Consider the following 16,561-nt stretch of genomic DNA (forward strand, 5'->3'; position numbering starts at 1 on the left):
TCTAAATATGCTATCCAGTACGATTGGTTAATATAGTCCTAAAGACTCTGATTCTAACCTAAAAGCAAATACTTTTTACAATATTTTAACATAGATCTCGAGAGTAAGATGAAACTGCTACCTAGAAACATGGGCAAATACTGCGATAGAAACTGTTATTAAATATAACAACCTCATAAACTTGTATGCAAAGGCAACTCGCTGCAAAGACTCTTCAAGATGCACTTTTTGATGGAGAGATAAGTAACTGAAATATGAAAAAGAAACTGTGGTTTTTAGGAACTTCGTTATGTTCTTTGATTTTGTAGGAAAATGAAATATTAGTGTGGTGAGCTTGCAAATGTAGGCATGTTATCTGATATCTGCCTGCAACTGATGTTATATAAGTATTTGAACGTAAGTGGAGACATCAGGCTTTGAGGAGAATAGGGCAGGGAGGGCTAGAGATGATGTCATTTGGCAATGAAAAGCGAAAATAATACAACTTTAGTTGTCCTCTCATATAGTACAGTTGGGAGAGCAGGTATTAAAGGAATTTTTTTTTCTACCCCTAACTTAAATTTTTAATGTAAAAACCCCAAAATTTAAGTCCTGCATAATTCATTTTTTCTTGAACAAAAAGGTTAACTGGCAAATTAGTAACTGTGATTAAAAACATAGCAAGCAAGGGAAACAGAAGGAAGGAAGCAGTCTTTAATGAGACTTTAAGATTACTTTCAGCATTCACTTCACAGAAAAAATTGAAGAAAAAATTGCAGAAGGGTGAAAGTCCTGTGAGAAGTTTAGGCTCTCAAGTTTTTTTCATTGAGGGGCTGGAAGAATTCCCAGCTTATGTCAGTTTTTCTGAGAAGGGGAAAAACAGCCCGTTGTTTGTTCCCAGCATAAAAAGTAACAATTTTAAAAGTAGTTTTTAAGATTTGTCTGTAAAAAGAAAGCTTATTAAAAGGTGCAGACTTTCTTCCCTATCCCAACCCTAAAAGTAAAACTTTGTTGTTTTTCTTAAGCTTTCTTTCATCTTTGAGGCACACTGTGGTCCACTTATTCTCATGCCTTTTATTATTGTGCAGCCATTACATGATAGTAATATTACAGTGCATCATTTGTATTTTTTAAACCTTTTATATTTTATTTTTTTAAATCTTGGACCACTTGGCAATGAAACTGCAATGAGTAAATGGTCAAATACTCACTGTATCTTTCACAGGTGAGCCACATCTGCCACGGACAGAAGGGGGTTCTGTTTGAACCGATACTGAGCTCAGGCTATCTGTTGGATGTTTTCCTTACCGTAGTATCATCAGAAATGATTTGCACTTCCTGCTGGATCATGAATGCAAAAAGTCCTGAAAAAGGCCAAGTGAGATTCAATCTTGCCAAGTGTATTACTCTGGCATCAGTATGGTTTCTTCACTGATGGGTTGTCTGTTCAGACCAGCAATACTCTTGCAATATGTAAGTCAAAACTTAAGTGGGATGTCTAAGGTCTTTACAAAGACAGGTAGGATACATGTTAGTCCAGTGTCACCTATTAAGTTGAAGTATTCACAACACATAAATGTCTTCTGTGCTGGCCTGTATTACAGAATGGAGGGCTTTAATATTTGGGCAGACTTCTCACCTGTCTCATGTGGAGTAAGGATTTCTTCTCTTGCCCAAGGCAGGATCAATTCTGTTGATGTCCTTCCTGACAGATGTTTGTCTGACATGTTCATAAAGACTTCAGAGGCTCCTCAGGCAGTATGCTTCCCTTTTCTGGGGGCTAACTGCAATGCCATAAAATATTTATGGAGTCTGCTCTGTAAGGTTGTGTTTAGCAACAGTATCATATCCATCTGATGAGCTTGATGTCAGTCTTCTCTCTTAGAGAGTCCTGCACTGTATGTTTTCCTCATCTGAAAACACCTTGCCTGGGAATGGAAGGTAGGGTAGACCATTTTATTTGGCCCCTTTGGACTCTTCCTGCTGTCTGTGCTGTTGTATAAAAATTATTTTAGTAGGTCTTGTTTCATCTTGGATGGCAGAAGAAATGTAGACCACTGAAGCCATGCCATGCCTTACTCCACAAAGACAAAGGAATTCTTGTTTGTTTCCAGAGCAGGATTTTTTTTTTGTTTCGTGGTCTTTTGTGGCTTTGTTTATGATTTTAAACATTTTTTTTTTCTTTCTTTTCTTTTTCTATTGTCTTTTCTCAATCTCTGTAAAGGGGAGCAGGTACAAAGCCAAACTTTACCTTTATAAAGTTTTTCCTTTCAGGGAAAACTGAAAAAATTGCCAAACTATACATGTCTTGGCTACTAGGTTCAAGAATGCTATTACATGGGTAGTCTTTGATTTGACTGTCTCCATTTGGCTGAGAAAGTGAAATTGAACTCTCTTCAGGTAAAAGCTCACAGAATCAGAGTTTAGGTGGCCCCTCAGCTCCTCTTGTAAAGCACTCGAACATCTGAAGTTTGGCCTATGTTTCAGCTTAAGGGTCAGATGATTTCCTTGCTCTTCTCCTTTGCTTAAATAGGGACCGCTCATCTTGTGTTGCAAATGAGATGAATTGTACAGGTGGCTTGAAACAGGTTACTACAATGATAGTCCTTCTATATGTAGTGCATATGTATTCTGATGTAGGGCATGTGAGCTGCCATTCTCTCCTGCTATTTTCATGTCTTTTGCCACCTAGATTCTTAGTTGACAGAGGCACAACTAGGCACGCACAAAGGGTTTTTTCTTCTTTCCTGACATATGCAAACCCCACCTGTTACAGAAGAACAGACACTGCTTCTGAAAGAAAACTGATTTGTTGTATGTAGGCATGTATGCACCCCAGAAGAAGAATTCATATAGGCAGTATAATTAATGTTGAGTAAGCAGTTGTTCATTCTTGGGCTTGACTTGGCATGATTTGTGGTAGTACGACATGGTGTTCTACCAAGCTCCTTTCTATTACCCGTGCTCATAATGGTTTTTTTAAATTTTTTGGGTTTTTAAAAATAATTGGTTTAAATAATACTTCAGGTTTTATAGGTTGTGAAAAGACCTTTGAAAATGTGAGCTTGCTGCACATCAATACAAAGAGGACTGTCTCAAATTAGAGAGGAACTAAAAAAAGTATTGAGAGATGCATCAGTTTGCTGTCCAAGTTAACAAAAGTAGCTCAGTTACCTAATCAAGATAACTATGACTGTTAGTCTTCCTACCTATTTCACCTCTGTCTGAAGAAGAGAAAGTATGGAATTGATCTCACATCCTACAAACCTGTTCAGTGTGACTGTTTACTTTTGCACTGTTCATGTCAATTAAGGAGAGATACTGCTGCTTCTAATCATCCTTTCAGGCCAATGTTTATATCCCAGCCTGGAAACCATTACTAAAAAAACATGGTGGAATGCAGCAAGGTATTCAGCTTGCCTGTGGAGTCACCCGAATACCTACAGAAGCCCTGGCTGGAACTGTGTGTGCAGTCAGACTGATTTATTTAGCTCCGGTATTTAAGATTTGTAGAGAGGGGTTTGGGGATCTTGTTTTTAATTTGTGCACCTGAATAGGTTCTAAAGCTCATAGCTTTCACTGAGTTCAGTAGTAAAGACTGTCTCATTCTCTTGGAGTTACTCATTTATCCGGCTTGAAAGATCCAAATGAAGTATTTGCTTAGTAAGTACATTATTTAAAACATATTGGGTATTTACACATTTACTGGCTTTAAAGTGTTCTTAAGTGTTATCTTTTAATAATGACTTTTTATGCTCTTGTATTTAATTCCCTAGCTACATTTTTGTTTAAAAACATGAATGAAAGTAGAGCAAGCAAATGGGCAGTGGCTTTGTAAGACCTCTGCAAAGATACGTGTGAGGAAGGCTTACTCATAGTGTCTACTTTTAGGCTGCCTTTGGGAAATCAAATCTTAGAAGGCCAAGTTGGAAGTTGAGGTTCCGTACATGTCAAGTGTTGGATGTCTCTAATTGCTCCCTGGAGATACCTAAATTAGATGTCTGAAATGGTCTCCATGAATACCCCATGCTATGTCTCTGTTCTGTGTCTGCCAGCCTTTTTCATGCAAGGGATCAGATACTTCTTCATGGTGGTAGGACAAAGGATCGTTTTCCTGCCAAGTTTCATTTTATTAGTCTCATATAACAAACTGAGGAAACTAAGTAAAGCATTTAACTGTAAGCTTTCTGAAAACAAGTAAACATATTTTTTAAAAACTGTATAAATTATACTAACGGTGGGTACAAATGTTGACTAGTGTTCTTATAGGAATTCCCTTTAATAGCAGTAGATTATTTTGCCCCTTGTTTATTGCTTGGGTTTTTTTCTGCTAGAAGCTGTTATACATTCTGTAATAATCCACAGATGTTAATACATTGTGAAACTTACTCCCATTTTCAAGCTCATACAGATTACAAAGTCCTAACAAAGTGATGTTTTAAGTATTTGTGATGTTATTGCACAGCTGTTTGTGATGTGAATCCCAGGCTACATCCTTATTTGCACTGCGTGTATTTCCAACTACAAAACAAAGTATGGCTACAAACAAGACAGAAGTGTCTTTTCTGTATCTTAGGAACACACCTAAACCTGTGAAGTTTCCCTTGTGGAACAGAACAGCTATGTACTTGATGCATTTGATGTTCCAGTCTAATTTCAGGCTGAGCAATGTTCAGTACTTACTGAGAAGAATGGCCATGTTAAATGGCAGGAACATGGCTGTAAAATACACGTTATATCTGTTTCAGTCTGCATGCTAGTAGTGACAGGTGCTCAATGGTTGTCAGCATCCTTGTCAGCACAGAGACTCCTTTGACATTAAAGTCACCAGCTTGGTCCTGATGCTGTGCAGCTATATTGGCAGTTCCATCAGACTGCCGCTGATCAGTGAATGTCAGAGCCTCTGCTGTTCTTCGGGTATGTCACCAGCCCTTTGTGTTTTCAGGCTGGCCTTGCCTCTTATTGAACTTGCCACACTTCTTCAGCAGCTTTCCTGTGGGAAATGAGTTGATAGGTCATGGGTATGTAGGTATCTTCAGGGCAATGCAAAACCACATCCAAAGTGACTTGCATAAAGGTTTGTAACGATTACTGTTGCTTTAAGCCAATCAATGGGTAGAGTACCCAGGGACTCATTAAGTGGCATTTGTGGTGTCTGTAACAGAGTTTTGTGCTCTATTTCAGGAAATGCAGTGACAGCCTTTAATGTCTAATTGACCTCTTCTCTTTGTTTCACTTTTCCATATTTCCTTCTGATGTGTTCCCCTGTGGCAGCAAACAGCCCTGCTCAGTATTCTGAACTTCTGCTCCGAGCTGCAGCACCTCAGCCTGGGCAGCTGTGTCATGGTGAGTACTTACACCACGCGGGATGTGTGTGGGTGTATGTGTGCGCACACACTTGCTTTGGAACTCAGTCTGGGTTTATGTTTCACAAAGACATGTTAAGTGCCAGGTTGATAGTATACTATGTTCTTTCAAAAAGTCTGAGATGAACGCAGCTCAGTCATATGATAAAGGGTTGCGTACTGGTTTAGCAGGCCTAAAACATAGCTCATAGGCTTTCTCATAGTTCTTCAGCCTCTTCCTAAGTTTCTGAGCATTCTTTATATGTATGATCGCTTTTTCTTTCCAAAAATAATAACCAAGACTTAGTTATTTTATTCAGACCAAATCATCATTCCTAGCAGATTAATGCTTGTGTCTGGCCCTACAGTAATAATCATGAGAGAAATATTTTCAGCAAAAACCATTTGAGTCATAGACTAGCTGGGCACACTCATTGATTTAAAGAAAGAGAATACAGGGACAGCAGCAGTTCCTGCAGCAGTTCCTGCAGGACACTACTCTGCGCTGTACTGCATGTGTGTGTCAGAGCTGTGTGTAGGGGGATTCTGGCTTGCGGCTGTCCTTGGTGGTACACATGCCAGATAGCTCGTCACGGAGGCTTAGCTGACCTTCCTCATAGCTTAAGAATCATAGAATGATTTGTGTTGGAAGGGACCGTAAAGATTCTCTAGTTCCAACCCCCCTGCCACGGGCAGGGACACCTCCCACTAGACCAGGTTGCTCAAAGCCCCATCCAGCCTGGCCTTGAACATTCCTGGGATGGGGCATCTACAGCTTCTCTGGGCAAACCAGTTCCAGTGCCTCACCACCCTCACAGTAAAGAATGTCTTCCTTGTATCTAATCTAAATCTACCCTCTTTCAGCTTAAAACCATTACCCCTTGTCCTACCACTGCATGCCCTTGTAAAAAGTCCCTCTCCAGCTTTCTCATAGGCCCCCTTCAGGTACGGGAAGGCTGCTAGAAGGCCTTCCCGGAGCCTTTTCTTCTCCCGGCTGAACAACCCCAGCTCTCTCAGCCTGTCTTCATAGGAGAGGTGTTCCAGCCTCCTGATCATCTTCGTGGCCCTCCTCTGGACTTGCTCCAACAGGTCCATGTCCTTCTTAGATTTGGAGCCCCAGAGCTGAATGCAGTACTCCAGGTGGGGTCTCACGAGAGCAGAGGGGGAGAATCACTTCCCTCAACACTGGCCACTCCTGATGCAGCCCAGGATACAGCTGACTTTCTGGGCTGCAAGCACACATTGCCAGGCTGTGTTGAGCTTTCTGTCCACCAGCACCCCCAAGTCCTTCTCCTCAGGGCTGCCCTCAATCCATTCTTCATCCACCCTGTATTTGTGCTTGGGTTTGTCCCAAGAAGCAAGTAAAGCGGAATTATCTCAGCCTTCCCTGCTTTGACTCATGGGCAGAAGAGGAGGTCAGTATGACTATGCTTTTCCAACAGTCTTTGTCTTCCCACATTTTTTGATGGTGGATTTTATTCCTTCTGCCTGTATAGTGAGACCCTGTTTCAGTCTTTTTGGCTTGCCCAAGGTAACTAATAAGACTTCCATAAGGAGATGCAGCAGCTGATCAACCTAGAACAGAAATAAGCACATTCCTCAATCTGCATGTGTTTATGGTTGCAGTGCCTATGGTCATAAAAACAGTTTTATTCATCTTTTAAAGGAAAAATTACTATTTAAAAAAAAAGGGATTTTCAATGAAAGTAAGCTTTTCACTGCATTTTCACTGATATTTAGTATTAAGTGAATTTAAAAACACCTGTGTCTGGGAGTTGATTGGAAATTTATTTTGTCTTTAGTAAAAGTAGACCTCACTGTATTCTACAGTAAATAATTTTCAGAGCTCTTTAGAAATGACAAATGCTTAAGACAAATATGTAGGTGTGTTAGCAAGTAAATCTTAAAACACCTAGGTATGTCTGGAAAGATGGTATACATAACAAAGTGTTTGCTTTCCTTGCAGATTGAAGACTATGATCTTATAGCAAGCATGATGGGAGCAAAGTCCAAAAAGCTTCGCAGTCTGGATTTATGGAGATGTAAAAACATAACTGAAAGTGGAATAGCAGAATTGGCTTCAGGTTGCCAGCTTTTGGAAGAACTTGATCTTGGCTGGTGCCCTACATTACAGAGCAGTACAGGCTGTTTCACAAACCTTGCACGTAAACTCCCGAACTTGCAAAAGCTCTTTCTTACGGCCAACAGGTCTGTGTGTGACACAGACATTGAGGAGCTTGCTGCTAACTGTACGCATTTACAGCAGCTGGATATATTGGGTAAGAAAATGTGGGAATATCGGTATTTATCTTACTGTGTCTCAAAAGCCTTGCAATTAAAAAGGAGTCCTTAAGACAAAATGTCTTCTATACATGTTTCTAAATAATTATTTCTTAAAATTATGGTTTAGCATATAAAAAGAGGGAAGTTTTACTCACTGCAGAGTTTTTACTCACAGTGAGCTTCTGACTCAGAATCCAGTTGATTTGTACCAACCATGTAATTTGACTACTCTAGTATGAATTGCTTAAACTGAGATTTAAGTGCAAGATTTTTCCAATAACTTTTAGTTTCGTGACCATTAGGGTTTTTTAATTGAAATCTTTTTTTTGACTGTCAGAAGATCCAATTTCTTATCCTTCTTTCTGCTTCTGTTTATTGTTTTATTTCTGTGAAGTCTGATAAAGTATATTTCCAGTGTGAGTCTGTGATCAAGAAACAGATTTCTGCTTTTGTGCAATACAGATACACCAAGCAATATTGAATTTCTTTGTCACTTTTACCAGGAAGTGAATTTGACTCATTAAAGAGGAAAAGGTAATTAACAGCAAAACTTGGACTTCCTAGTGAGGTGGAAAGGAACTGATGAGGGGCAAAAAGCATAGCAAATCTGAAATTTCTAATCCTCTGCAGATTCTATAGTTTAAAATATTTTTAGAAATCTAAAGTAAATATAGACTCTTGAGTAAGGACTTTGAGAAAAGTAGTTTTGCATGATACTGAACTTACTTTTGTGGTGGAACATGAGGTTTTCTTTTTTAAATAATGTAGGACAGCAGGGATATTTGTGACTCAATATGAGAGAAATATCTTTATGCTTTTACTGACTTATTTTCACAGGGTTAGTTGAAAAAGGAAGATTTAAATGAAAGGGAATAAAGTAGCTGCACTGTGTATTTTTAATACTTAATAATTTTAACAAAAATATTATATATAGGTTGAGAGAGATGCTGAAAAGAACTGAAGGCCCTCAATTCGAATAATGTTCCAAGCAAGTTTGTTTAATGGCATATCTGGTTACAAAAAATATTACCATATGGCTTCGGATTGTCACTCCAGTATAGCTAGTACACTATTCTATCGTGAAATATGGTTTGACTGACCTCTGACTGAGAAAGTTGCCTTCTGACCAACATGGGAAAGGGGGATGAACAGATAAAAACTTAACTCCACCTAGTGCAAATTGTAGAGATTTGATGTAGATGTCCACAGGAGGTAATGTGCTTTGCCTATCCTTAAGGGAATCTGTTTTGTAGCTAGATCAAGGGCACATTTCCCTATTCAGACATGAAAAATTTCCAAACAGTGTAGTGAATGAAGTCTTTCATAAACATGTATGTTCTCCTGGCCACCCACTTCCATGCTTTTCTGTTACAATGGCGTTGTGTCTGCTCACAAAGTGGTCTGACCTTTTCATTACACCAGAGGCTGCCCAAAATGAATACCTTGGCTGTGTTAAGCCTACAGATAGTCTACTACTTCTGTTGCCTCTCTACCAGCAGTGAAGGCTTGTTGCCATACTTCTTCAGTATTTGAATTCATGTTTTAATTCAGTTTGACGTTTTATTGATGTTTTTGTGTAAAAATATGTGAATGTGGAAAAGGGATTTATTTTTTTTTCTGTTCCCTGGGTGCTTAAGAGTATTCCTGAGTCAAGTGGATTTGTAGTCAACCTTTCCCAGTGAGACTACGTGTTAGGTTCAGATAAATGCTGTCCAGGGAATATACAGTTGAATTACCTGCAAGATTTTACCAAAAACCTTAATACCGACCTTCCAGACCTCACTTTCTTCCTTCAGAGGAGTACTTAGTATGGTGAAAAAAAGGTTGTTTTCTGCTGTAAAGGAGTCACTACTAGGTTATGTGATATATGTGATGGAGTTACCCCATGTTTTTGGCAGCAGCAAGGAAACTGTGTTCATTTCTTTGTCTGATTGTGGGAACCATTACAGTCTGTGGTTAAAAGAAAGAGTTGTCAAGTAGAAACCACATCGGGTCATCTGGAGCTGGAGTTGTCAGGTGTTCCCATGTAAGTGCAGAAGTCTCTGTTATCTGAACTGAAGAGCTAGTCTCTCACAGTGCACGAGTACCAAGAAAGTAATAAATCTCTGTGTGCTCTAACTTTTGGCAGCTGATGTAGGGCCATCCAGTCACTATAAGCTACATAAATGCTTAATGTGTTTTTGTCCTTCTGAAGAAGTGTGACAACAGGCCTGAAGCTGTTCAAGGCCTGAGGTCAGTGCTCAGCTTTGCAAGAGTCACCTTGAACAGTGGGTCTTCCCTGTGATATGAATGAATGAGTGGTGCTTTCATTATATCCTTTGTCATCTCCCAAGTACAGAAATGTCTGGCTTTTACATGCATTGTGAAGGGCGTAGAAGTATTGCTGCTAGGTTAACAGTGCATGCTGTAAGAGAACTTCTTTTGCTTCGACAAAGCTGTGTAAGAGCTTGAGGGGTTTTGCTGCATGCAGACACTTTACCTAAGTAGGGATCAGAATGTCTTACCTTGCACTGTGGTCACCAGTGTTGACAATACTGTGCTGGTTTCTCTCTGCAGTTGTTAGAACTTATAAACTTCTCAGGGAAAACTTCTTGTTTCAGTTACAGGTTATTTATCATCACAATAGCTTCGGGACTAGAGGAGTCTAAGCCTCTGAAATAAATCTGGTTGAACTGTGTCTTGTTTCTTTAAGTATTACAAAATGAATGTTATTGTACCCTGGATGCTGTTTTCAGGGGGTAGGTCCTGGGGCTTGCTACCCATCTGTCCTTTACCATTATGGTTTGGTAATCAGAGGACTCTAGAAAATTGCCAGTTTTCAAGGGCTTCATAAACTTACTGGTCCATGTAAAGCATTGTTTGATGGGTAGCTGTGTTTTTGGTGTGTAAAACATACTTTGGAAAGTAAACTTCTGTTTAAAAAGATAAATCATGGGTTGGATCCATATCCCCGCTGTGTTATAATACAATTTGGAAGAGGAAGCATGATGCAGATGTGTCACTGAGTACGTGAGGGTGTGCTTCTTCAAACCACAGTTCTGAGCTTTCTTTTGCCCATTACATACTGAGTTGCCTCCTTACAAGTATCATTTCCTTCTCTGCCCATATCTTTTCCAGTGACTGACATGGCAGGTTTCTACCCTGCAGTAGAATGATCCAGCTGTGATCATCTGACAGTTTTGTAGTGATGGAGTACCTCATCCAGTGCTGTCAAAAGCTAAGTGGACACATCTACACCTGCAGTTAAAAAACTAGTCTTCAGTCTGTGATCAGCATTGACCAATGTGAGGAGTTGGATGACAACTTAAATTGGCAGTGTCAAAAGCTTTTCTTGTACATCATAGCAGCTGCTCAGTTCTGTTGCTGTGGAGCTACCAACTGCTGGCAAGGGTGAAGAATAAATCATCTTAACCTTGCTCCTCAAAAGTCCTGATTGTTTCTGTCCTTCACAAAAAGAGTAATGAAAGGTAGACACCCTTGTTACCACAAAATTCATGTATTCCTATCTGCATACCAACACCTCCCACACCTTCCTGAACAACAGAAAACCTAACTGCCCCCTTGCCAGCTGTCAAAATTTTCAGCTTTATCTTGAGAGCATCAACATGTAAGTTAGTCAATTCAAACATGAAAATGTGTAGCGTTTTAAAATTTTGAATTTGAGTTGTGTGCAATAGATCAAATAAAATGTAAAGAATAAAAAACTAATCTGGCTGGTCTAGGGGAGGAAAGGAAAAGTAAGAATGTTTGAGGGAGTAGTGCTAGTTACTTTCAGGGTCTCTACTCTTAAATATTATTTGGTGTAGTAGTAGTAGTATTCCTTGCCCTAGAAACTGGTGCTCTGGCAGTTTTTATAGCCATCATACACAGGTTTCCTGAACGGGTCTAGAATTTGAAGACTTACATATGTGATAGAATCATGTAGGTTGGAAAAGACCTTTAAGATCTTCAGGTTCAACCATTAAGCCAGGACTGCCAAGCCCATCCCGAAGCACCACATTTAAGCATAAGGTCCAGGCAGACAGCATCCACAGCCTTTCTGTCACCCACTAGGCAGGTCACCTTGTCATGGAAGGAGATCACGTTCGTCAAGCAGACCTGCCTTTCATAAACCCATGCTGACTGGGCCTGATTCTGCAGTTGTCCTGTACCTGCCACATGACGGCACCGAGGACGACCTGCTCCATAACCTGCCCTGGCACCGAGGTCAGGCTGACAGCTCTGTAGTTCCCTGGATCCTCTTTCCTGCCCTTCTAGGTGGGCATCACATTGGCTAACCCCCAATCTTCTGGGACCTCTCCCCAGTTCGCCAGGATTGCTGATTAGATATAAATTAAAGCATTTACAGCTAATAAACATAATTTTTCTAGGAAAGAAATTAATACTCAGAATTGCCTTTTGCAGAGGCGATACCAGAGAATTTTTCCAGAGAATGAACTAAAAAAAATGAAATAGCAGCTTTTAATGTATTGGCTTTGTATTTATTCTGAAAAATGGACAACTAGTCCAGGTAGGAAAAGTTGTAGTAAATAACAAAGGTCCAAAAGCCTCTGGATTCTAGAAAAATGCACTATGTAGGTAACTAGCAGAATACATTGTCAGTCTTTCAAAAGCACAAGAGAATGTGCTGTATTAAATTTCTGAAATGCTTTTCAATATGCTGTTAAGAAAGATATATCACTAATTGTACATTGTATAAATGAAAGTAAGACTGTGGATCATGTCTGTTTGTCCTCTGGTGTTAATGACAAAACCCCAGCCAGATTGCTGGCATTCTTAGCTTTTAGAAAAAGTTTTTTTCTAACATAAAATTTTAAGTCTGAGGAGGAAAAAAGAAATGGGTGCAGTAAAACATGTAGTTTAGGATGGCCTACTTAGTTACAAATCTATTAAAAATCTTAATGTTAGTTGAAATGGTAGGAGAACTGTTGAAGTTCAGGTGGGAAGGAATGCAGAACATCCTACACAAAAATTCTGTGGCAAGGCATCTAGATCTAGCATTTCTGTAGAAACACGCATTTGGATCTTGAGGCGTATAAGCTGTAATGAGTAAATGAGAGTGGCTTTAAATGAGGGTACTGATGCAGTAGCAATTTTAAGGCTTGGTGGAAAAAAGATGAGTAGCATAATGTGTTGTTCCTAGAGTTTCAGTTGGAATAGTAGAATAGATCCTGATGGTAGGACAGTGGTACAATAATAAAACTTACGATCAAGTGAAGTGAATAAGTAAAGTGTATTACAGAATTTCTATGTATGGCCATAGGACTGTTTCATCAAGCACCAGATAGTTGTGACAGTGATTCTATAATAATAAGGTATTAAAAATGGCAATAATAATGTTTATTATCTTATTACCTACGTGTAAGTGAGGTAAAATTTATGATTATATATGATAGCAAAGACTGCTTTGGGGTGATGTTAAATGATGTCTCAAAGCAACTAATCTGAGAACCTACCATGGAACAAGTGAAGACCACACTTAGATACCTCCTTGTTTATGCAGAAAAGTACAGGAGACAACTGAAAACAGAGGCATTTTTCTGGAAATTAATCTCGTTCAGAGAAGGAAAATAGGAAGATGAACTCTAGAAAGTGAAACAAAATCATAGTAAGGCAGTATGAGATATTAAGGAGCCATTGGCTGAAGGTGAATGCTAAAAATGTATTTCAGATACGTTAGAAGTTTACAAGAGAGTTACTGGGGTTATTAGATACTCCAGTTGTGAAGGATCACTCAGATACAAGAAGGTCGTTGGAGGAGGACTGTTGTCCGTTCATTAGTGTTCAGGGCAAGGGGGATCAAGTAGGCTGCTACATCAGAGCCGTTCTTTCCAGGAGATTAGCCTGGAAAGCTGCCTTAAATTAGAATGCCAATACAGAAGGCTTTTGAACAAATCAATACATTGAACAATAATAAATTGTTAGGACTAAATGGTATTTATGCAGCAGTTCTAAATGAGCTCAAATACAGGGCTGTGGAAGTCTTACTCCTGGTGTGTGATCTGCACTTAAATCAGCCTCAGTGCTAGAGGAGCGAAGCGTTACAAACATGGCACAGTCTTCTGTGAAGGGCACAGTTTGGAAGCTACAAAACAGTAAAATTGTCTTTTGGTCTGTGTAAACCAGTTGCAACCATAAGAAAGTCAGTCAGTCAGTGGACATGAAGGCCATTATGGTATTTTGAGAGAGCTGCATCCCTGTGAGGATAGTATAGTTATGCCTCTCTAGTCTTAGAATTCCTTGGAGTTCTTGGTGAAGGTGAGGACTGATCCAGTCCACAGAGGACTTTTCAAAAGCTTTAGACAAGGTTGTTCTGCTTTTATAACTTAGCTGTCTTTATGAGTGATTCAAGGGAAAGATGGCAGGACAAGAATGCATCCTCTCTTTTCACACTGTATGTCTGTGGTCACCAAGGGTCAGTACTAATCAGCTTATAAGTAATCCATGCAAAGGGGTGAATAATGCTGTACCAGAGTGTCATGCACAAGTAGTCAGGGTAGAAAAATCTCAAGCCGAAGAATTTTAATACTGAAAAACTGCAGAATGATCTTAAGATACTTAGTGAACAGATGATAAAGCAGGAGGAAAACTGTTCCATTGAGTGCAAGTTGCATTAACTAAGCATATAGAGAGGTGACTTTATATTAGTTAACTCTTTTGTAGGAAAGATCTGTGGACAGTTTTTGGAAAACATCAGCTCATTGCTCAGCTTCATTCTAACAGACAAAGAGAAAGTTAGGATGTCTTAGGAAAGAAATGTAGAAAAATGCCGTAAGAGTTCATTATACAATTAATGACTTTGTGTTTAGTGCACTGTACAGTTCTGGTCATCTGATTTCAAAAGTAGTAAATCAGTGCAGAAAGAAGACAACAGGGGTCATCTGAGATGCAAAAGGGTCTGGAAAACACAGCCTTGAGGAAACAGAAGAGATATCTATAGGATTATGAGTGATGTGGAAGTAGTGAACTGGGAATGATCTCTCACTGCTGCTTTATGATTTATTGCCCCTTAATTATTGCAATTAATAGGTAGTGGTTTTAAAGCTGATTTTTTTTTTTCTTTTTTTAACATTATATAATTAAACTGTAGAACTCATGTGAAGAGGCTATAAGTATACAGAAGTTCAGAAAAGTAGTAGCATTCATGAAAGGTAACTTCAACAATCCCTAAAGTGATAATTTTGGGCAGTTGAGAAGATCTACCAGTGAAAAGCTGCTTTAAAAATCTGTTTCTACTTTGTTTGTTTGTTGGGGTTTTATTTTGGTGAGCAGCATTAGCACTGGCCATAGACAAAATCTTGGACTAGTTGGCTTTTTGGGGTGCAGTTCAGCTCAAGATGAGTATAAGTTGAAGTGTCTACCAGCAGGTTTGCATGGTCATGTTGGATGTATAAACTCGTTTTAGAGCCAGGAGAGCTTGATGAGCAGTTCAGCCCACTGTAGACATCCAGGCTTGGTTTCCTTGCCTAGAGTAACCTGCCTGGCTTCCAGCTGTTCTAATAAGGCATGGATCTCCTTCTCTGGGTACAGTGTCCTGTCTGCCAGCTCGCTGATGTTCTACACGGTGTAAGGAGCCCCAAGGGGCGCTAGGCACTTCAGGCAACTGAATCATACACCAGTGCGGAGTCAGCTGAATCATGTGTTAAGCACCATTGACTGTACTGACTAGATTTCCATCAGATTTATAATGGGGGTGTGGATGCATGCTTATAAACACCTATTTATTTGATTTCTGGCCAAATCCCATGCTTAGTCTGACCCTGTGTGACACTTACAAGTTCAGTCACTATGGTCTTGTTTATAGCAAGGGTAAATAGTGTGTTTTCTGTTACACTTAGTGTATATATAGGTATGACTGGTAGTCTGAACAGGTGCCCCTGCACTGTAGAGTCCTGGAAGCCTTGCTGATGTGTTTAGAATTGCAGTAGCCCCCAATAGCTCCTGTGCTGTGCTGACCCACCAGTGCGGTCAGCAGGAGAGCTGTGAGAGTGTAAGTGCAGCATACTGCGTTGCTTGCTGCTGAAGCCCATCATTTGGTCATTGGGAGGTCTTGTGGCTTTGAGTACTTGGCTTCAAAGTTTCCACCTGAAGTTGTAAAGTTGACCCCAATAGAAAATGATTAAGTTACTTAAGCACTTGAGTTAAGAAAATACAATAGTTGTCTTAAAGGTAAAAATTCTGCGCTGCCTCTAGAGGAGAAGCTTTTAATTTGAAATCTAATTGAAATAATTGTCCTGGTTTTGGCTGGGGTAGTTTATTTTCTCTTCAGTAGCTGGTACAATGCTGTGTTTTGGATTTAGTATGAGAATAATGTTAATAACACACTGATGTTTGTAGTTGTTGCTAGGTAATGTTTATACAAAGTCAAGGACTTTTCAGTTGTTTAGGCCCTGCCAGTGAGAAAGGTGGAGAGGCACAAGAAGTTGGGAGGGGACACAGCCCAGACAGGTGGCCTGAACTAGCCACAGGAATATTCCATATCACAGAACGTCAGGCTGAGTGTATAAACTGGGTGGGGGGTGGGTGTGTCTGGGGCCTGCCGATCACTGCCCGGGGACTGGCTGGGCATCAGTGGCTGGTGGGCAGTTGTGTTGTGCATCACTTGTTGGTTTTTTCTTTCTCTCCTTCTCTTTGCTTTTCATTACAATTGTTGTTACTATTACCATATATTATTTTATTTCAATTATTAAAATTTTCAATCCATGAGTGTTACCTTTTTCCTGATTGTCCTCCCCATCACACTGGGGGTGGGAAGGGGAGTGAGCGAGTGGCTGTGTGGTACTTAGTTGCCAGCTGGGGTTAAACAATGACCGTGATCTAAATAAAAATTATTTTATGGTAGCATTTTTTTCATGACATAGTATTAGCAGCTAAAAAAAAAACACAAAAAAGACTATTCTCAGTAACTTTACAATTTCTTTTGGGTTTGTTTTTTTTTTGTTGTTCTTTTAACA

At 39.6% G+C, this 16,561-nt stretch overlaps 1 protein-coding gene across 9 annotated transcripts in view; it reads left to right on the top strand.

The window, feature by feature from the left end:
* Positions 1–16,561, top strand: part of FBXL4 (F-box and leucine rich repeat protein 4) — a 72,021-nt gene that overhangs the window by 45,779 nt on the left and 9,681 nt on the right. For 8 of the 9 annotated variants that reach the window (XM_055713190.1, XM_055713186.1, XM_055713188.1 and 5 more), the window contains 2 exons: positions 5,254–5,325; positions 7,291–7,603. In XM_055713190.1, the coding sequence (XP_055569165.1) occupies positions 5,254–5,325; positions 7,291–7,603 (385 nt within the window). Of the gene's footprint in view, positions 1–5,253; positions 5,326–7,290; positions 7,604–10,724; positions 16,314–16,561 lie in introns of those variants that run through there. The other variant, XM_055713192.1, reaches the window with a different exon arrangement.

Source organism: Falco cherrug, chromosome 6, assembly GCF_023634085.1.
Source record: "Falco cherrug isolate bFalChe1 chromosome 6, bFalChe1.pri, whole genome shotgun sequence".
NCBI classification, from domain to species: Eukaryota; Metazoa; Chordata; class Aves; order Falconiformes; family Falconidae; genus Falco; species Falco cherrug.